At 46.9% G+C, this 15,393-nt stretch overlaps 1 protein-coding gene across 4 annotated transcripts in view; it reads left to right on the top strand.

Moving 5' to 3' along the window:
• The window catches only part of INPP5D (inositol polyphosphate-5-phosphatase D), a 57,332-nt gene that overhangs the window by 2,526 nt on the left and 39,413 nt on the right, over nt 1–15,393 (top strand). For 2 of the 4 annotated variants that reach the window (XM_067002629.1, XM_067002628.1), the window contains exons 3-4: nt 2,122–2,353; nt 7,472–7,535. In XM_067002629.1, coding sequence (XP_066858730.1) covers nt 2,220–2,353; nt 7,472–7,535 — 198 coding nt within the window. In that variant the 5' untranslated portion in view covers nt 2,122–2,219. Of the gene's footprint in view, nt 1–1,950; nt 2,354–7,471; nt 7,536–15,393 lie in introns of those variants that run through there. The other 2 variants (XM_048063125.2, XM_067002630.1) reach the window with 2 other exon arrangements.

Below are 15,393 nucleotides of genomic sequence, written 5' to 3'. Positions count from 1 at the left end.
ACTGTGCTTTTCTTTAGGACCAAGAAATACATGCAGAAACCAACCTGCACTTTTTATGGCCACAGTCATCGCATGCATTTGGATCCCATCCCCTTATTCACGTCTACAAATTGAGAAGTTGTGTGTGGCTGGACAGGAGTGCACACATTTGAAGGAAGCAGCAGCAGCTCCCTAACAGCTGAAGTCATTGGAAGGATGGATAGAAATGAGGTGTTAACTGTGCAGCTAATCAGTCTTTCAGCTGTCTGACCAGGGCTTGTACTTCTTTGCTAACTTGCAGTAGATCAGAACCTCTGCAAATGCAGTTTCATTCCAGGAATACTCATCCAGTGCAGCACCTCTGTCCACTATGTGTCATCATACAGGTCCATTGCATGGAGAGCACGGTGAGGCCAAGCAGTGGTTTGACATTCAGAGCCATTCTACTTCCTGCTGCAGCCATGCTCCAGAGAAGCTGCTGTCTCAGACATCCCAAAGAGCTGGTATGGGTGAGGCCAGCAGCACACTAGTGGCGAGGCAGGACTGTCAAAGGCGGTACATAGTCCCCTTGCAATATGCAGACACTATTCTCAGTAGGGAGAACAGGGTTTGCAGCCACTCTGTAGCTTACAGGAGCCCACAGCTATTGTCCATGCTTCATGCTATTCAGCATCTGACTCTGTTTACGTACCTGAATCCATGGTAGACTGGCTCCTAAAGCTCCAACTGGGTCTGGGTGAAGATGAAGGGCAGATCCAGCTAAGCTAATTTTGGTCTGTAGACAGTGCTTGCTCAGCGTGGACAGGAAGCCCTGCACGTTGCAGTTCTGCCCATTTAGCAGGGTTGCACAGTTCTGAATTGCTGTTGCCCACAGTTTAATCCCAACAGCTGAGATTAAGCTGGACACTGTGGAGTAAATGTGTGGATAGCTGACAGTGCCAGGAAGGCAGATAGGGGTGGATGCTGGCCTGTACTGACTCAGTCTCCCTTCCCATACCCACCAGTTCTGGTCTCTCCCAGTTTGGTGTAGGCTGCTGTCTCCTGCCTTGCCATCCATGCCGTGGAAGGGAACAGCACTCCAGTACATGCTGTGTGATCCGTAGCCACAGTACTCCTGGCTCTGGGAGTCAAGGGTCGCATAGGGTTAGTAGTGCCTGTGCCTTGCCTGGGGGCTCCCTCTCCACGCGGAGTCCCAGCAGAGTCCCAGCTTGGCTGCTGCTTCTGATTACAGTTCAGATGTGAATGTGCAGAAGTACTGACTTCAAAGGTAGAGTAGCTGGAGGTACAGGAGAGGCAACCAAAGTTGCTGTGCAAGCACTGCTCCTGCAGCAATGTCCGTACTTGCTGCAAGTGTGCCCTTGTCGCTCTGCCTTGGAGATGCAGTGCTGAGCATGCCACACAGAGCCCAGACAAGGGGCAGATGTACAGCCAAAGAAAAGGGAAGTGAAAGCCCCAGTTCCCCCTGTCTGACGCGGGTTGCCAAAAATTACTTTGCTCCATCCCATCTTTGGGGATTTAGAGTAGGAAAGACCTTTGAATCCATCTCACAGTAGCTGACAGGGAGCTTTGGTCACTAATTCCCAGAACAAATCAGCCTTTAAGCCTGCTTCTGTGCATGGAAACATACAGGGATAATTATTTTAAAAAATATTTTTTTTAATATATATATATAGTGGTTATTTCAAGTCCCTTCCTGACACCTACCTAGATGTGAGGACCAGACAATGCGGGAATGGGGCAGTCAGTGTGAAGGGATCCGAATGCACAGTTTGTTTTCAGTCAGTCTAGGATTTATTTGTTCCCCATGGAGACCTGTAGTGGGTAGGACTGACAGACAGGAAAAAGATGGAAACCCAGAGGATCTGGCAAGAGATCAGAAATGGGAAGGCAGGCCACCAAAGCCTGCAGGACTGAGTCAGCGGGAGGGCAGAAGGGATCCCCAGCTGGGACTTTTTGATACAGAATATTAGGACGTGAAGGGGAAGGGAAAGTCAGGGAATGTGGGCTTGCTCGTCACTTCAGTTGCAGCATGAGGAGAGAGCAGGGGCTGCAGGAACATGTCACGCTCACTCTCTGAGCTGTTTGAGTTGAGGAAGTTGTCCGCGGCTGAGTTTCCTTTCCCTCTCTGTACTATTGAAACAGGAAGCTGGTGAGCTGAAGCTGCCTGATCGTTACGCACAGACACAGAGGCAGCTCTGGCAGCTCCTGTATTGGCATTCAGGTTTCTTTCAGCTGCAGCAATGGATCAGTGCTGGTACCACGGCAATATCACTCGCTCCAGAGCTGAAGACCTGCTCTCCAAAGTAGGCAAGGATGGCAGCTTCCTTGTGCGGGCCAGTGAGTCAATTGCTTCGGCGTATGCACTCTGCGTGCTGTAAGTACGGCTTTCGACCTCGCGCTTCACGCGGACACTTTTGTCCCTGCTCGTGCAGGGTGTTATCCCCTTCGTCCTCTCTGGTAGAGGCAAACAGCCTCTGTACCAACTAGGAAGGTGCAGCCCACATCAGAGCATGGCTGGTTTCCCTGTTCTGGGCCATAGGATAGGATCGGATGGATAGGGAGCAAGACCAGGCTGAACAAACCCATGTTCTTTTACTGTTGTACTGGTCATGCCACTCTTCCCCCCGATTTGACAGGGGAGAATAATCAAAGATACAATTGCTGCGCTCTGAGTTGCTGCACTCTGTGCTCTTGACCTCTTAGAGCCCCTTAGCAGCTTGGGTCAGGTTTTTATATACGTGTAACAACTTGAATACTGAGCTTGGTACCCTCCGAGGCACGTTCTTGCTCTGGTGTGTTTGACTCACCAACCTGTACGGTGCTGTGTCCAATTCAGCAAAAGGCTTGAAATAGTTCCTGGAACTGTTCGTGATACCCCCAGCACAGTGGTGAGTCCACCTGCCCCACTAACGTGGCTCATGGGGTAAATATTATCATGTGGAAAATAAGGGAGAGGAGGGAAAAGCTGGCAGCCCTGACCCCTGCATTCTGGGTCGGGGCTCTGGACCGGAGAGCAGGGTCTCCTGTGAGGGCAAGGGTTATTCCTAGAGGCAGGAGTGCAGGGGCAAGAGGAGACCGGAGTCAGCAGGTCAGGTCTGAGGCACTTAGCTTTGCATTACATAGAGATAAGACTGTCTCTCTCTGCTTAGGAGAGACCAAGAAAGCCTCTGTGGGACCCTGTTCTGCCTGTCAGATCATTGTTGCTGCCATCATGCAACAGATTAATAAAAAGTAATTTCTCCCCTACTCCCCATGAAATTACAAGCCGGCTTCTCAGTGTAGTTTCTTTCTGAAAGTATGTTTCTTGCAGTTGTGAAGCTGGTGCTGCTTTTTATAACTCTGGTCTAACTGCTTGTCTCTGAGGTCAGGCTTCTGGTGACAGCACAGGCTGCTGCGGAAGATTCATCTCCTGCAGAGAAGCATGGGGCTGGGCAGCTGCCCCACAGCGTAGGTGTTGGATTGTGAGAGATCAGTGGCTGGGAAATGGGGGTGTTCGCAGAGTGCAGAGAGCCTCTGTGCCTGTTTGTTAAGGTGTTTGTAACAACGTGGGGAAGAGAAGAGTTTGTTCTTTCTGGAGGGAGTGAAGAAAGAAGGGTGGCTGTAGATAAACAGGGAAAGCGGTGGGACGGAGGGGCAATGCTAGTATGGGAGGACCCAAGGTGCCACTCAGGGGCCATTTTACTGGAATAGACTGCTGCTTCCATTGAGTCTCTTTAGCACAACTGCTTTGATTAGTAACCGGTATGTACAAACACACACAAAGATTATTTTACAGAGTGGTGATGGGGATTGTAGAAAGGGACGGTGCTGTAAAAAAAATGTCAACTAACATGCATTTGCATAAGTTTTTCCATTGTAAATGTTTATGCAGCCAACTTTGAAAGCCTTTTGTGCCTTGAGAGACATGGGATCAGGAAATAGAAACAATATAATGACCAGGATTTTCTGAACCGGGAGCCAAAGGTTATGGTCTTAAATCCATTCTGAGGTGGCCGACATGAATGGTTTCGTTAAAGAAATGGGGAGCACCCAGCTTTGTCAGCCAAGAGCAGACAGATCCGTGGTGCAACAGCCTGGTGTTAGAGTCTGAGAAATGTCCCAAAAACTTCTGTCAAAGTATGCAACGTGCTTTCAGCTTATGCTGGTTTCCAAATAGTTTGTGAAGAAAAAAGGTTAGAGGTGGTGAATAAGCCTTTCGCTCTGAATGTTGTCTTGACAAAATGCATAACTTTGCTGAAGCTGAAAACTTTCTGAGAGATACGTCAGTTTCAGCTGTGTTATTGACTGGAAGGTGTTTGAAGTGTGAGCTCTTCAGTCTCTCCTGTTTAAAAAATGGAGAGGCTGGAGACAAAAAATGAGATAATGAAAGAGGGGAATTGAAAGCCTGACTGCAAAAGGTTTTCACAAAAAAAAAAAAATTATGTTGAAAGCGAGAAAGTGTCAACTGTGTATAGATAGGGAAAACAAAAAAAAAAAAAACATGAAATTTGCTCTGAAAAAGAAGTGTCATATTCTCCAACGCTCTAATATTTATTGGGCAGATCAGTCAAAATCCAGCAAAAGTGATGATTATTATTATTATATTATAGATCAAGATAGTGATTTTCTTGAACAACTGCTTTAGAAATATGGATTCTATAAATATAGACAAGTAAGGGAGGTGTGTTTGCAGGGCATTTTAAGAGTGCCTCCCCTCCCTTTCTAAAACTTGGAGCAGCAGCGCTGAGCTGGGCCGAGAGCTGAAGCAGTCAGCAGACAGAGGGAACACTCCTCCCCCAGCACGGCTGTCCTCTGCTGTCTCTGCTGGCCACATTGCCCCATAAAAGGCAAGAAGCAAAGTCATTTTCCTCCTCCTTTCTCTGAGCCTGGATTGTTTGATTTCACGGTTTGTTCACAAGAAATGGGCTAACTCACCTGGAGGGAGGGGAATGCCTGGATCCCAAAATCAAAAAGAGCCTCTTGGTGCTCACAACATGGCAAATCGGGATCATTCCTCCAGGGGACCTTCTGTTGGAGGCTCCTTTGCGAGTGGCTGCAGGAATAACAGTGCTTCTAGAGAAGACCCTCAAAGCCTAGCTGTGGTTTTGGGATCCCTCTCAGAGGACCGTTCCTGTGAGGTGCTGTTTCCAGCCCCCTGGAGGGATGGCCTCTCTTGAGGTGCACTGAGGTAAGGCCCAGCATGGCAGACCTGTTTGTGATTAGGATTTCCAGACACCCCCAATATGCACATTGTCACCCCTACTTAAGAGTATGTACAGCAGGAGAGGAAAGAGGAAAGAAAACAGAAGCCTTGTCCCCTTTCTTCCTCCAGCTGGCAGAGAGAACAGGGACATGTGAAAGTGTTTGGAGGCATGTTTAATATCAGGCAGGTATTGTATTTATTTACCCCCCACATAGCCAGGCTCGACAGTGGTTGGGCAATTCTGAAGTCATACCCAGTTTTTAGGGAGGACCTGGAACGTGACAGTAAGTGGACCACATAACTTGACAGTCAGGATGCTGAGGAGAGAAAGCCTAAGGGTAGAAACAAAGTAAGAGTCACAGTCTTCTCTAGCCACATGCACCTAGGGGATTGCTAAAGAGGACCCCTACTTTTGATCCGAGGAAGCACTCCTCCCTGTTCCTATCTCACGCAACAGCTCTTAGCTGGCTTCTGCACCAATTTTACCTTTCCTCAGCTTAAACCTCTTTACAAGTATTATGACAGCTGCCTCATAAGGCCCATGTGATGGGGTACGTTCATGGAGGGTCCTCTTGTGACGCAAGAGCCATTGAGCTGGTTTGTTTATCAGGTTCATAATCTCCACACACACACAAATTTTCTCTCATCAGCTGCATGAGCAGTTCTGCTTAGCCCTGTTTGCATATCAGAGGAGGAAATGGTGTAAGAGAACTGCATTGACAGATAAAAACAAAACCCATACCCTTCCTGGGGGCATATCCTCATCTGGCATTGATTGCCCTGGGCTTAGTGAAATTAGCAGAGTTGTAGTGGTCCAAACTAGTTCAGGATCATGTCTGTGACTCCAACTTTCTGGTAGTAGCAACTCTTCCACTGTGTGAATGAATAGATGCCTATGAAATGGTCTCACATCACTTACTGAAGTGATACTGAGCTCCGCGAGCAGTTGTAATTCTTCTGTATCCTTGGCATTAATGCCATCAGAAAGAGACAGGTTCATACAGATGCATGACAAAGTCCTCTAAACACCCTGGAAAAATTTTTCTATGAATTATGAGTAATCTTCTTTCATTTCCAATTGGTCTTTGTGACTCCCTGTATAAGGAAGGCTACCTAAAATCCTGGCAGTCTCTCTCTCTCTGGCATAGAGTGATTCTGAAAGGCACATGATGAATAGGCTCACAACGTAACTGTAAGAGAGACGAGGATGTTTTAGTGATCTCCCCATCTGGAGGGCTGACCTCGGCCCACGTTTCATGATGATCCTGAGGGTAACGCAGTGGTTCTGTTACAGGCAAGGAGGCTCTGAGAATGGATTCCAGTTTTTCCTTTGAGAGGAAGGGGTTGAAACCAGCATCATTCATTGGCTTAAAGCCATAGTGTATGTTTTTACAGAACGCTTTGCAGGTGACTTGAAAGGTTTAATCAATCTGTTTTTCACTGGGGAAAAAGTAAAAATATACTTTTCAGCCAACTTTTCTTGGGCAAGCTCCACAAAGCTCAGCAGCTGCTGAGGAAGGTCATGCTTACCACATTACAGCGTTGCTGAGGCTTTCCTTCCTTGCCCTTGAGCCCTTGCACATTAATGTGGCCCTCCACTGGGCAAAAGCCTTTTCCATCCTTCCTTCAATAAAAATCTAATTGAATTTAACTGGGACAAAATGTTACTTTTGGCTGATCTGCAGATGCACATGTACAGTGTGCATCTGTACCACAGTAGCGAGGTGGGTTTTCATTTAGACCTGTCACTTAGGCTTTGTGCATGACAATGTGCCTAGTAATCAGTTGTCTTATTGTGACTTAGCTGAAATCTATTATATTTGTGTTCTTTTTTTTTTTTCCAATACAAGTCAGAGCACATACTAGCCCTTCAAATTACTCATTTTTAAGTTATTTACTCGTTTGTAAGTTCAAAATGAGCCTCATACTGGGCTGATTTTGGCCCAGTGTCTTTTGAATTTCTGCTTTTTCACTCCTTCCTGAGACGCCCACTCTACTGACAGCCAGAGCCATTTGGTGTTTTCTTTCTTTCCGGCCAGAAGAAGAGTTGAATAACTCATTCTGAGGCTGATTCTGATATCACTTTCTGCACTGACATCTGCAAATGTGTCTCAGTGACCAGGAACACTTCAGGTTTGTGTTACTTTGGAGACTCCAGGAAAATGGAAAGAAATGTTTAAAACTCTTGTGCATGAAGGCCTCTATCTTTATCAGGATCTTCCAATATCTCCTCTCATGAGGAGGGGTGCCACAGTGTGATTCATTCCCTTCTGCAGACAGTCTAACAGCATCTCCTCTGATCTGTTCCAGGTTTCGGAATTGCGTGTATACCTACCGAATTCTGCCTGATAAAGAGAATAAGCTAATTGTCCAGGTAAGCCACACGGTGAACCATTTGGTCCTGCAAAGATGCGCTTAGTATTGCTTGCTGCGTTTCAGATGCAGCTGTGCTCAAACACAGCTGTACTGACACCAAAGTCAATTCCAGGCTCTCAGCACTGTGTCCAGGGGCCTTTGTGCCCAGGTCCTGCTGCCACCATTGTGTCCCAGCTGGCCTTGCCAGCCTCAGCTGGTTTCCCCAGAACTGTTCTGCCTACCTTGCTGCAGCACTTCCATTTTCTGAGGAGGAGCCAGCAGCAGGACGCTATGACAGATTTCACCTGGGTCTTTATGTGTCAGCATAGCGTGACACAGAAGCTCATCTATCCTCCCAGGCCACCAGGCAACACTGTGCAGAGGAGCATGCACTGGCTCTGCAGCCTGCTAGCTTGGGGCCAGCGCCCAGCTGGAACGCAGGACCTGGCACACTGATATGGCTCCGTGCTGTATGCTGCAGGCTGTTTGTAGTAGTACTTGTTTTTTCCATCATCTGGTTTATTTCAGCCTCGTTGTCCTAAATAATGTGCTTTGGCATATTGTGCTGGTGTGATGATGTGTTGTCGTGCTAAGACAGGTGCCTGGAAGGTGATACGGCGTTTATCATTATTTATAGTACCTAGAGCAGCTGTTGAGATCAGAGCTGTACTGTGCCAGGTAGCTCACAAGTGAAACACCCCGGGCAGGAAGAGCGTGGGAGAGACCTGAGGCCCAGGGAACGGTACAGCTGTCCAAATCCCACAGCAGCACAGGGGCAGAGCCCAGGGGGCAGCCAGACCCTGCTGATGAAGTCCTTGTTCTTTGCACTGGCACCGTGGTGAGGAAGTTAACTTGTGGAACCCTAACTGAATGGGTGGCAGCTGCTTTGTCTTTTAGGAAATAAGCACAGAAATGATCATATATTGACTTTTCACCTGAGGGGGAGGAAGAAGGGAAGGCTGGAGGTTGCCTGCAGAAGTAGCTACAGAACCCATCTTCCTGCATGCCCTTGGGAGCGCCCTGAGCAGGCAGTTCTGGGGCAGAGCAGCTGGGACACGGTGGAGAGGTGTGGGCTGTGCTCCGAGTTCTGCACTGCCTACAGGCACACCCTTACATGCTCTGCGTGGGGCTCAGCACCCTGGGCAAGCCCTGGCCCCTTGTTCCCCAGCTGTCTTACTGGAGCATCATGTGAGCGATGTGGAACACGCAGCCTGGCCTGCAGCCTTTTATAGAAAGGCACAGGTGTTACAAGAGGGTTGGAAACCTGAGTTCAGTTAGCTTTCCAGAGCGTGCTGGGCTACAGGCTGCTCCCAGGACCCACCGGCTTAAGGTATGGTGCAGATTGGGCAGGTACTTCTGTGCATTACCACCCAGGAAGATGCAAGTCACATTTCCCTTCATTAGAGCACTTTGTACTGGCTCTGTAATCCTTTCTGCCGTGACAAAGGGCCCGTTTTCATGTGCACCTATTCCTTTTGTCCACAAATCAAAGCACTGCAGCCATGAGAAACTGGTATTTCTGTTGTAGCGATAGCAGCTTGTAACACTGAATCAAAGTTTGTGAACAAGCAGAAGGTGGGATTTCGTTCTGCTGCCGGTGAAAACTAAAAGTGACTGCATAAAGTCAGGTAAATCAAACTGATGTCAGGCAGCTCAGGCTTTCCCCACCACATACGCCTCCTCATCACCCCACAGTTCTTTGTAGGGTATTATTTGCAATTAGTTATGCCCTCACCATTTCTGGGGAGAGGTTATTGGACTACCACTGGATCCAGACAGCCGTTTTAGGTCTTCATTGGATATTTCTGAATGAAACCTTTTGAAATCCAGTAGATTTCTTAAGGAAATACAATCTACTAGATGTCCACTCAAACTGATAGATAAAGTTCTCTTGGGATTTGTGGTCTGATTGTGAGGGATTTCTCGTGTCTGCTGTGTGAGATGCAGAGGATATACGGTGGCATACCTTTGTACATGGGTTGCCAGGAGCTGTAGGTTGAATATCAAGAGTAGTCTAAATAAAGTGTGTTGTTAACTCAAGTTTTCAAGACACAACACCTCTCATTTTGTGTTGCACTATTCCAGTTCTGTGGGAGAGGCAGAAGAAGGGGGCTGGCTGCTTCTTGCAAGAGAGACAGAGAGACAGTGAGAGTTGTAATTGAGGCTTGGAGCAAAACAATCTCATGTTGTTGGCTGCTTTTCTTGGTACATTGCTCCAGCTGGGCCAGACATTTTTGGTTGCTTGTCTGTTGAGTTTTGGATAAAACAAAAACTACTTCATGTGTATCAAAGAATCAGTTTGAAAAGAACAGTTCTACTGGGCAAGGAGGTACAAGTTGCTAAATAGGAGTTTGACATTTTGACAAAAATCCATTAAAAAGGAAAGAATCTACTAATCCTGTGGAATTAGACCAGGTGTTAAATTAACACAGTAATCAGTAGATGCTTGTCATTTCTGGGTTAAAAAAAAATAAAAAGATGTAGGAAAGATGCAGTACTAAGTCCTGAGGTTAGCCTGAATTGTGCAATGTGACCTTTTTTTGCTTGCACAGTGCTCCTTCCTGAAGCTAACAGAGTTGTCTTCCTGCCCAGATCTGGGCTGTTGTCTGTCAGACGTTTCTCATGATGACAGCAGGTTCAGAAGATGTGTAATATCACAGCTACACTCGCAGCACTTGTGACATGACAGCTCTCCCTCTGCCACTCTATGAAGTTTTTCAGCTTTAAAGCTGCAAGTTACTTCATGTTTTTTGAGTGTTGTTGGTGGATAGATTTCATTTCTCTTTTTTTTACTTAAAGCCTGGTCTGGCGCTGGTGGAATGATAGTGTTATTGTTTGCATGGTTAAATTGACTTTTTAGTACAGGTGGCAGAAGGGGAGGTGCATGTTTTTTTGCATTACAGGTGCACATTTTTGCATTCAAACTGAAGAAAAAAATATTTGCATACGTCCCTCCGGTGTTTTGTGGCATGCTACATGATCTGCCATTGGCATTCTGCATCTGCTGTAGCTGTACAGCAGTCAGCATGGTCAGGTCTGGAACCCCTCTTTCCTGCCGTATCTACAACCAAACTGGTATCCCCCCAGACATACCAGACTGTAGTGGTTACAGTCATAGGCTTTTTTTTCCCTCCTCTTTCCGTTCTTTTTTCTGCGACTGCTGAATTTTCTCCTTCCTTTACCTGAGACTTCAAAATGTAGACGAACGGATCTATGGCTTGAATGAATCAAACTCGCATCCTGCCAGTGAAAGCATAGCTAGGGAAGGGGGGAGGAGTAACAAAAAACCCTTGAAACACAGGATCTCTTACAGTGAGTAGAGATCTTTGTCCTTAGCCTGAGAACAATTAGTCATCGAGATATGTCTGTTAGCCTGCAGTCTCTCACTGTAGTAAAACGCTAAGAACTGAGAAGCTGAGACAGGAAGAGAGCAGAAGATGTAGAGTAACGCAGATCCAGGAGGAGAGGCATGAGGCTGGAAATCAGCTGCCCCTGAGTTAGCTTAGCTGCTACCTGCCTGTCTTTGGCAAGCCACAGCTGGGGTGCTTCAGCTCTCTTCTCTGTAAAACAGATGTGAGTTTCCCTTGCTCAAATGCGGAGGTACATTTAATGCAGAGTTGTTGGAAGTCTGGAAACTGGACTAGTATAATTGCAATTGTACAAAGAGTGTTGGAAGAGCAAAGGAGACCTTGGAAATAACAAGATCAAACTAAATGCATAGCTGTGCCTTTCTAAGCCAGGCATCTGTGGTCAGTTCTTGCCATCCAGACTAACGGCAGTTAAAACTTTCTTGTACTGTCACTTAAAGTGTCACATTTGTGCATCTAGCTGAGGTGTCATTGCAAACCTTATCGCTGCACAATCTGAATTCCTTGTGAGTTTAGCATCTCAACCAGGGGAAGTGCTATTGTTCCCATTTTACAAACAGGGAACTAAGTCCCAATCTGTTAAGGAGGATTGGACTACCAAAATAATCTTAATTAGCAGTCTCTTGCTAACTTTCCCAGGATCAGAAGATGTTTGTGATCTGTGAATATTTGTCTCTCCTCCTTTTAGTTGTGCTGTCACATGTAGTTAAAGCTGAGTTTGTACCTCTGTGGTCAGTGAGGAAGATACAGGTTTCTGACCTGGGTGGGCTGAATTGTTCTTGGCAAGTCCTTTTTCTCTCTCTTGGCTAAAGAGTCTGGAGAACCCCCTTAGACTGCCAGGCCCTTGGCAAGCCGAAATAAGGGAGGAGATTCCCATTACAGATCACTCTTGTTCAGTGTGAAAGGGCACTGAGGTCAAAAGCTGCTGTTGAAAAGTTGCTGCCTTTGCCTAATGCTTTGCCTTGTATTGCCTTTCTGTACTGTAATTTTAAAAGGTTATTGTCAAAAGAATAACCTGCCTCCTGAGTGAGGAGAGAGCTAGACTGGGATAAATTTGCAAGATCCTTATAAAAATCATCTCGAAAGAGGTGGTGAGAAGGGAGAAGATGCTGGAGTTGGCTGGTCAGTGAACGCAGATTGGTGCAGGGTAGTGTGGGAGCATTGCTAAAAACCCGTGGATTTTGGTCCCTCTAGATTTCTGGCTCATCTCAAGGAGGAGCACACAGCTAGCATTATCTGATGGCTGCTCAGCAATCGAGCTGCTGCGCAATCAGTCATTTCTCAGTGGCAGCTAGATTGCATCTTGGTTTATGCTCGCAGCATATCAGATAACGCCCCATAGGTCAAGTTTGCAGGATCAAGCACTTAGCCCGTAACACTCTGTGAAGGCAGCAGGGGAGATACCCCGATGGACAGATGGCAACGTTACAAAAATAGGCTGTTACCAAAGATGCCGTGGTTAGGGGGAGAGCCACCGCAGTAGTTAAGGGAACAGCTTGAGGTCCTTGCAAAAGGTGGAGTCCCCTTAAGAAACTGGGGCATCTGCTGAGCAGGCTTTGGTAACTCGGTGCCTTGGGCAGATTTTAGATTTGTGTGCTGTATCCTGGAGTGCTGTGCAGCACAGCCTGGCCTCTGAGATTTAGGAAAGCCTGGTGTCCGCAGTGCTGTCCCATGGGCACGACGTGAGCTTTAGCTCAGCCACGTAGCATTTCCACTTTGCAGTCCAGAACTCGAGCCAAGCACGCTCATCCACACCGCAGGGCACGGGCCTCACCTAACCACCGCTGCTGCCTTCTGCAGGGGGGCTCCTCCCTTCTCCTTATTGCCAAAGTGTTTTTTTTCCCTATGTGACCCATTCATGCTACTGAGCTGTCCTCACGTCAGGTACCTGCCTCGCACATTGTGGGCTGCAGAAGACCAAGGCTCCAGCCTTGTTTTTGTACCTTGTGGCTGCCTGCAGCGTGGGGAGAGGGCAGAAACAGAGCTTGGCTTGAGCAGGACTGGGAACCATGTTACGTTTTCAAGCAAACTGGAAAATTTAAAGGCATTCAGGTGAAATGTTTAATTTTTGTTTTGGGGCTTTACACAAGTTGCCAGTTGCTGAAGAAAAATATTTCAGACTGAAAAATTGGTCCGCCCTTTTGAAAGAGTCCAGAAAGGCAATTTTGAACTTCTCACTTTTTTTTTTGTTTGTTTTTTAATTAAGGGGTGGGGGTAAAGTGAGGCTGAATGAAGACCATTCCTTGCATAGTACATGCTCCAGTCCCCCCCCATTTTTTTTAATTTTTAATTTTATTTAATTTCTTTATTTATTTCGCTTTGAGCAAAACTTTTTGACCAGCTCCAGGGTTTGGCAATTTCCATGGAATACTTTGTTGTGAAAAGGAACCATGGAAAGCTGTTGCCTTCTCATGCTGCATAAGAGACTATTATATTACAATATGGAAAACATTTGTTATTTTTAAGGTTCCTGTCTGTATCTTTCTTTCCACTTCACTTTCCCAAACTGTCGTAGCTTCCCAGCTCCCTGACAGAAAGCAGTGGTCTGCCTGCATCTTCCTGCACTCTGCTCTGTGGGTAAATGTGGAGACATTCATTGTGCAGCTCTAGTGGCAGAACATCATTTCTGTGAGCATGAGCGCTGCAGCATTTGTGCTGAAATTCACCATTGCTGCAAAGTTTTTTTTTTTTATAAATTACTTATATTTATACTTAGACCCTGCCTTTGCAACAAATACTGACCCTATTTACTTGTGGATTTTGCTGACTTCAGGGAAAATTATAGATGCCCTAACAGTACTGTTTTATACTGAGTGATCATCTAGCTGTTTTTTTTTTTTTTTTTTTCCCTCTGGTAATTTTTTCTAGCCTGATAGGAGGCTGCGTGCAACAGGAAACAAATGGTGCTATGTGAGCAGTTAGAAAGCAGGCCAGCAGCTGTGACTCACTGTATGTATCAACTGACACTGAAGCTGTAGGTTACCAGTGTACTTGCAGCATGGGCTCCCAGAAAGTAGGAGAGCTGGTAAATTCTCTGTATAGGGTTTCCTGCTGAAACCCTCCCTCTGCAGCCCACCTCTAGAAACATATTTCTGGGGAAATGTCTAGGTTTGTGCTCTGTTTATGTGGCTAAATATGCCAGAAAGACCAAAATCTTCTGTCCCGAGACAGGCAGGACATACAGTGAGAGGGCTGCCAGTTTGTCGGCCAGTCAGCAGGATTGTCCCAGCCTCGGGGGTAATTTGCTCTGGTTTCTGTTTACGAGTCCTGCAGGGTGGAGCTCAGTGTAAAAGCTTCATCCGGCGCGCTAACCTGCTCCCCGAGTGCAGACATACGTACGGCTGCCCATCCTGCGAGCACAATCTGATAAGAGCACGAGTTTAGGTCAGTTCCTGGTGTCACTGCTGCTGTCACCAACGTCAGAGGCAGTTTCTGGCTGTGCAGCACATGCAGCACCAAGTCCCTTGTCAGCCCCTTGCAAGGAGGGGCGACGTTCGGGGCATTTTTGTCTCTTCTCTTTGAGACCGTACTGTAAGTTGCTGCACTGCTCTGACACCTGAGGCCAAGAAAGGGTTTTTTGTGGTAAAGATTTTGTGGTTTGCTTTGGAGTTTGATCATCTATCTATATCTGATCAAAACCTGTCTACTTGGAAACTGCTCTTGAGATGCTTTCAGTGAGAGATAATGCAAAGCATAATCCTCTGGGTGATGGTAACCCCTTCACAACATTGCAACCTCTTAGAGCTTCTGCCAGCCAGCTGTACAGGGATGAGGCCTTGCTTTGTACTTACTCACATTGATGTCAAAACCTCGTGGCTCCTTTGAGGATGGGGCAGGCTCAGGTCTGCCCCCAAAAACAATTTCAGGCTGAATGGAGACTGTAAGACATCCATGGTTCACGTGCAGCTTGAAGGCATTGGATGCTGTTGGCCTCCCTCTGTGCTGAAAGGCAGAAGGAGACCAAGTGTCCCCCAAGGGACGTGCAGCTCTGCAGGTGGGGTGGGACACAGCGCCTGGATGGCCACCCACCCCGAGCAGGGGGACCTGGTGGGCAGGGGTGCGCGTATTTGGGCTGGTGTGCCCAACCAAAAAGGTTGTGTGACGGTGCTCCTGGGGGCCGGACGGGGGCAACAGCACCTGCACTGCTACAAGGCAGGGAGAAGCAGCGTTGCTCCTAGGATGGAGGGGTACTGGGAGCTTGGATGTAGTATTTCAGTAGGGAGCAGAGAGGAGGTCACCAAAGGGAGTGGGGAAAGCTGGGAAGTTACGCTTCTCATAACTGTAAATTTCAGGAAAATTAATGCTGAGAATAGAATTGGTTTTGCTAAATTATTTATTACTTGGGTAAAATCACTGTTTACTCAGAAAACCTACCACGTTTGTGGTACTCCACTGACTGTGAAGGTCTAAGCTATAATTGGGGTGATCGCTTTTCTTGCATGGAAATAAGGGACAAGAGGACAACTAGATAGTAATTAGGAACAGTATCTTGAAACGTAGTTAGGGAAA

Source organism: Anser cygnoides, chromosome 9 (assembly GCF_040182565.1).
Source record: "Anser cygnoides isolate HZ-2024a breed goose chromosome 9, Taihu_goose_T2T_genome, whole genome shotgun sequence".
Lineage (NCBI taxonomy): Eukaryota > Metazoa > Chordata > Aves > Anseriformes > Anatidae > Anser > Anser cygnoides.
The sequence above is the reverse complement of the archived record's forward strand: the minus strand, read 5'-3'. Positions and strand labels throughout refer to the sequence as shown.